Source organism: Heliconius melpomene, chromosome 15 (genome assembly GCF_056956725.1).
Source record: "Heliconius melpomene rosina isolate 202511_hmr_F chromosome 15, ASM5695672v1, whole genome shotgun sequence".
Lineage (NCBI taxonomy): Eukaryota > Metazoa > Arthropoda > Insecta > Lepidoptera > Nymphalidae > Heliconius > Heliconius melpomene.
In genome coordinates this window covers 10696436-10703237 of record NC_140403.1, presented here as the reverse complement: position 1 = coordinate 10703237, position 6802 = coordinate 10696436, and the positions used below count along the sequence as shown (strand labels likewise).

Here is a 6802-nt window from a genome sequence, read left to right as displayed (position 1 = left end):
TTAATGTAATTACTTATTTACAAAGGAAAAAACACTATTAATTTAGAAAAGACACTAATAATAACATTCAAAATTACGAGAGTGGTATGACGTCACTTTTTGCCAAACTAAACAGTCTCTAACATGTTGTGACGAGTTCACAGCCGATGATGCGCGTCGGTTGTTGCGAACATTTCTCCCGCCGTGCAGAATCAGGTCTCGATGTGATGCTGCATCTTTCCCGCGGTGAGCGACGACGTCTTCTTACTTTGGAAGCGGAACGAGTTTTTTGGTTGGCCTTTTCAGAAGACCACCCTTAGTGCGTACTTCAACTATTCGCACTTGTCCATCTGCACCTGGATATACTTTTTCTATGCGTCCTCTTGGCCACGTATTTCTTGGAAGTTGTGAGTCGGCTATAAGTACCGGGTCACCTATTTCATAAGTAGGGCCTCGACCATGAGGCTCCCGCCGGTGTTGAAGTTCAGGGAGATATTCGCGAACCCAGCGTCTCCAAAACATGTCTGCTAATATCTGTGAGCGTCTCCACTGCTTTTTGCTATCGATGTCGTCCTCACTAAATGTGCCAGGTACAGGTAGACGAGCTGAACCCCCAAGTAAAAAGTGATTGGGTGTTATAGATTCTTCGTCGTCATTGTTTACAGAAACATGTGTGAGGGGACGACTATTCACAGTATATTCTACTTCGCAGAGTAATGTAGCCAAAATTTCTTCTCGGGGGTATCTCTCACGAAGAATAGTGTATAGAGCTGTTTTCACGCAGCGAACAAGACGTTCCCATGCGCCTCCCATGAATGGTGCAGATGGTGTTATGAAACGCCATGCGATGCCTCGACGACTGGCTTCTTCTTTGAATGCTTCTCGAAGTTCTTTGTCTGCTCCATGCATGTTTGTACCATTATCTGAGTAAATTTCGGAAGGACATCCTCGACGTGCAGCGAATCTTCGCAATGCAAGTATGGCAGAGTCTGCGCTTAGGCTGGCGGCGATTTCCAGGTGAACTGCTCTAGTGGTAAGACACGTGAAGAGTGCGACGTAACGTTTCACGTGTTGTCTGCCGACGACTACTGTGAGAGGGCCAAAATAATCTAAGCCGGTGTATGTAAATGGTCTTCGATGATGAGCGAGACGGGATTTAGGATGATCACCCGTAGAAGGCTGTGGGGGTTGTGCCTTGCGAATACGACACTTGAGGCACTGATGAACTATCCTTTTCACGGTGGGACGAAGACGAATTACCCAAAAATGTTGACGTACTTCATTTACTATTATTTCGGTGCTCCTGTGGTGAAGACAACGGTGGGTCCAATCAATATATAACTGTGTGATGTAGTTATCTCCATCTAAGACTTGTGGTTTCTTTGTTTCGTCTTTTATTCCCTCGGCGGCGGCTATACGGCTGCGAAGAACGACAATGTCATCTCGGAGTTCTACGGGTAATGAATGAAGGCGACTTTGTTTGGCAATAGTCCTGTTGTATCTTAAGTCTGTGATATCTTCATTGAAAGATTCTTCTTGAGATGTTCGGATGAGAAGATTTTCTGCTTTTGTAATGTACTTCGAATCCAATATCAGAAAATTGTTGGAATCCATAGATTTCTTGCTATGTAGAGTAGTAGATTTCTTTTGCAATGTTTCTCTTCGTTTGTTCCACGTAGGATCTGATTCCATATTTCTACGTGTTCGCTTATAAAAGATCTTCTCTTTTTTATTTCTGCAAATATCTAAAAATTGCAAGACTCTAGCTGTGGCACGAAGTAGTCGCTCCCATTTTGAGAAGCGTTGTGGATCAGGAATTGCTTCACGTAATTTTGTCTTCAGCTGGAGTTCTTTAACGGTAAAAGTATGTTCTTCACCAGTATTATTTGACACGACCGGTTTTTCGATAGGCCAGGTACTCGGATTTTCTTTCAAGAAGGCAGGCCCGTGATACCATTCATGATCAGCTCCAAAATCAGATGGTACTTCTCTGGTGGCTATATCGGCGACATTGAGCTTAGAAGGTACCCAACGCCATTCTTCAACTTTGGTATATTCTTCAATGGCTGCTAGTCTATGTGCGACAAATGGCTTATAAGACCTGGCTCCATTTCTTATCCACGTCAGAACTGTCTTACTGTCTGTCCAAAAGATTTTGCATTCCGGCGCAATACGATGTTCTTTTATGACAGCTTCTGCTATGCGAACTCCCATGACGGCTGCTTGTAGTTCTAAACGAGGAATTGACATAACCTTGAGCGGGGCTACTTTCGCTTTAGCCATGATCATGTTGACTTGGACTTTTCCATCCGGAGCAACCACCCTCCAGTAGGCAGCTGCTGCGTAGGCTGTTTCACTGGCGTCGCTGAATATATGTAGTTGTACAGATGTGGCATCACTATAACCAGAGTAGCATCGAGGTAAGCTCACATTTTTCAATTTCTGAAGGTGTAGCATCCATTCTGCCCACTGCTTGGAAAGATCTTCATCCAGATGTTGATCCCAATCTATAATTCTTCGCCAAGATTCTTGAAGAATTTGTTTAGCACGAATAGTAACGGGTGAAGCGAAACCAAGTGGGTCATAGAGTGACATAACTATCTTCAGAGCTTCTCTCTTCGTAGGAGCTGTTTTCTTTAATAAACTGGGCGGTAATCTTGCTAGTTTTAAATTGAATCGTAATTCATCGGTTGACGGTCTCCACATTAAACCCAAAATCTTTTCTTCTTTGGTACCCAGGTTAATAGTTTCTGTCATATTTGATTGTTTTTCAAGTTCATTTATTATTTTCGGGATATTTGAAACCCACTTGCAGAGTTTGAAACAAGCTTCTCCGTGGATATGTTGGACCTTTTTGGAAGTTTCTATAGCTTCTTCTATACTTCGGAAACTGTCTAGGTAGTCATCCATATAGTGGTTGTGGATGATAGCTTCCACTGCTTCTGGATGCGTGTCGATGTACCTTTTTGCGTTCCAATCTTTAGCGAATATCGCGGTGCATGGTGAACTCGCAGCTCCAAATATAAGCGACGTCATGCGATATTCTTCAGGAGTTCCCTCCCGCCGGTGTCCTCTCCACAGGTAGCGAAGGGCATCCCTATCTTGAGGTCTTACTTTGACTTGCATAAACATTTCGGCTATGTCGGCTGATACAGCGAAAGCATGACGGCGAAATCTCATCATGACTCCAGGAAGCGATTGAAGAAGGTCTGGTCCAGTCAAGAGGAAATCGTTTAGTGACATACCTTTGGTTTTAGCAGCGGCGTCGTGAACAATGCGAAGCTTCTCTGGTTTAGCCGGGTTTTGCACGTCGAAGTGTGGCAGGTACCATGTTCTGCCTGGAGAGATACTTTTAGGTGCCACCTCAGCGTAGCCCTTCTGGACGAGTGATTCCATTTGTTCGGTGTATCTCCTTTTCAGTTCAGGATCACGATCAATTTTTCTCTCTATTGATATGAGCCTCTTCAGCGCCGACTCATAATTATTAACCATGATGCTGTTCTCTGATTTCCATAAAAGTGTGGTTTCAACATGCCCATCTTGTAAACGGTGTGTGTGTTTCTTCAAAATGTTTTCAGCCTTTATTTCTGGATCAGAGTCTGGCCGACGCGGATTAATGATAAGAGATTCCAAGGCAAAGTAATCTCTCAGTTGTTCATCCATTCTATCTTCAATAGCAGTAACTTGATTGACGAAATGGATTTTCTGACCCAATGTCCTATTGTGCGCACCATGTAGCACCCACCCGAGCGACGTGAGTGAAGCGATTGGTTGGTTCTTCGGTCCTATACGGACATCTTCGGCGAGTAGTAAATTCCAATTGTCTTGACCAATTAGAATTTTAGGCGTGGCTGAGTCGTAGGTGAGCTGGTTCTTCAAATCTATTAGATGATCGCAGGCAGCTAAGTCTTCTTCACGAATTGTTTGCGGGGAAAGATTAAGATGCGGAACGGTACGAGCTGTAAAGCTAATCTTCTTTTTCTGTGAATTAGCAAGTGTCACGGTAACACGCCTTGATCCCGGCGTTTCAATAACTATATCCCCGATTGCTTCCATCTTTAAAGGATCCAGCCGTCCCTCAGCACCGACTTCCTTTGCCAAAGCTTCATCTATGAGAGATACAGTTGATCCGTCGTCTAATAGAGCGTATGCGGAGGTTTCTCCCGCCGGTCCATGAACTCTGACTGGTATGATTTTAAGATAAGCATGCGCCTTTGACGGTACCCATGCGTTGGCCACGGTTTCCTTTTCTTCTTGTTGATTTCGAATTTCTGATTTCTCCTTTTTATCATAGTGTAGTAATCGATGATGAGTACCGATGCATCCCTTAATATTGCACTTCTGTGGTTTACAGGAATGTCCTGATTGTCGGAACCGCAGGCATCTGAAGCACAGTCGGTGTTCTTTGGCGAGTTCCCATCTTTTATCTGAGTTGGCATCTTGAAATTTCTTGCAGCTAATACTGTGATGACCTTCTTTGTTACAAATTTTGCACGTACTTTTCACCATTCCATGAAATCTATTAGTTTTCCTTTCTTCGGTAGTATTGTGCGTTCTATGTATCACACGACGAGTAGGCTCTGAGTGCGGGATCTCTGTTGAATAAGGTGTGCGACATGCTGCTTGTTTGGTGAGAAACTCGCTGAAGTGCGTCAGGTCTGGTTTGAATATAGATGCTTGTTCCTCGTACCACCTGGTACATAACGACGATGGTAGCTTTTCACGAAGGGCCCTCGTTATATCTGGCGCAGTGATAAAGTTGTGTAAATCGAGGGCGCGAAACAGATTGACACTGCTTCTTACCTTACTGGCGAATGCATGTATCTCCTTTGGATTGTCAGCACAACGAGGTAGAGATCGAAGCTTGTCATATTCACTATATGCGATTGCATCTGGACGACCGAAATTCATTTCAAGCTCTTCTATGATGGCATCCGGTTTTGAATGAGCTATGAGTTGTGTGTCGACGACTTCCAATGCTTTTCCAGTTAGGCTTCTTCGAATTCTGGCTGTATTTTCAACTTCATTGAAGTATCCCTTAGTGTTTTCATATATGGCCCTGTATGATAGCCATTCATTTAACACTCCACTATATGTAGGAAGATCCATGATGACTTTGGACGCGACGGGAAAATTGTATGACGATGATGGAGGTAACATTGTAGGTTTAGGTACCTCTGTTTTCATACACAACGATGTAGGAGCGGTTTCGGCTTTTTCGCATCTTTTCTTCAAATTTTCTATTTCCTTTTTTAGCTCCTCTATTTCCTTTGTTGAATCTCTCTGTATTGCTTGTTGATTTTCGGAATTGTTGCCGATATTCGGATGTTGAGGCATTCTATAGCATGACGGCACTGGATGTGGTTGCCTCGGAACATCTGCACATGGTGTAAGTGATTTTTGTACGATTTGTGCATTATCTTCAATCCAGGAGCTAACGTAGTCGGTTTTCGATATATTATCTTCCTGGGATTCTGAACTATCTGATTCAGCATCTTCCAGAGCTATTTGCGCGAGTTCAAGCTTGATGCGAAGTATTTCTTCACGAGCATTTCTTGCTCTACGTCTGGATTTCGTAGACTTCTTCGAGTTTGCACGTTTCGAAGTTGTCGACTTTATTTGTGTGCCTTCAAATTGTTCCTCCTTGTTAATTGAAATAATTCTTGAGTCTTCCTTTTCGTCACTTGGTACTATTAAGTTCTTTTCTATTTCGGAATCCTCTTGTGTATTCGTAGGCGGGTGTGTCACCTCTGTGTGACTAGATGAAGGGTCGGCTTCATATCTCAATCCCTCGGATCGACCTCTTGATCTTGTGATAGGCATCTTAGTAAAAACCTACGATAATTGGTAAAACTCACCAAGACGAAACGATAATACTCGAAGGCGGATGCACGAAGATTCTCGGAGACGAACGACGACACTCGAAGGCGGAAGCACGAAGATTCTCGGAGACGAACGACGACACACGAAGGCGGATGTCGGAGGATGATGCACGAACACTCACGAAGACTTACGATAATACTCGAAGGCGGATGCACGAACACTCACGACGTGACTTACGGCGCGATAGATGTCAGCGCAGTAGCGAGCACGACAGTCAATGCGGACGCCAACGGAGGCGGCGGAGAGCGCAGCGGAGAGCGCTATGCGACGGAGAACACTGCGCGACGGAGAGCACTGCGCGATGTAGTACGATAATACTCGAAGGCGGATGCACGAAGGTTCTCGAACACTCACGATAACACTCGAAGGCGGATGTCGGAGGCTGATGCACGAACACTCACGAAGACTCACGATAACACTCGAAGGCGGATGTCAGAGTCTGATGCACGAACACTCACGAAGACTAACGCCGAGTAAGGCGACTTCAGCACCGTTGCGAGCGCGACAGTCAATACGGATGCGAAACGCGACGGCGAATGCGTTTGCGAGCGCGACGGAATATACTGCGCGATGGAGCACTTACGAAGACTCACGAAGGCGGATGCACAAAACACTCACGACGTGACGGGATATGCGACGTCAGCGCAGTTGCGAGCGCGACAGTCGATACGGATGCGAAACGCGACGGCGAATGCGTTTGCGAGCGCGACGGAAACACTGCGCGATAGAGTACTGCGCGACGGAGCACTTGCGCGACGGAGCACTGCGATGACTTGCACGATGACAGATGATGCTTCAGCTTCGGTGAGGAGTCTTCAGCTTCGGTAAGGAGTCCCCAGATCCGGCTCGAAGGACCAGCACGTTGTACCGGACGGGCGGAACTCAAGTGAATGAGCCGCTGACGCCCTGCACACTATAGGTTCTAGATCATGGGAACACG

General features: G+C 45.3%; 1 protein-coding gene across 1 annotated transcript; it reads right to left on the bottom strand.

Moving 5' to 3' along the window:
• Nucleotides 1–243: 243 nt before the first annotated feature.
• On the bottom strand, nt 244–5802 carry LOC146531686 (uncharacterized). Its single transcript, XM_085198587.1, has one exon. The coding sequence runs from the start codon at nt 5800–5802 to the stop codon at nt 244–246; it is 5559 nt and encodes a 1852-aa protein (XP_085054713.1).
• Nucleotides 5803–6802: the final 1000 nt, after the last annotated feature.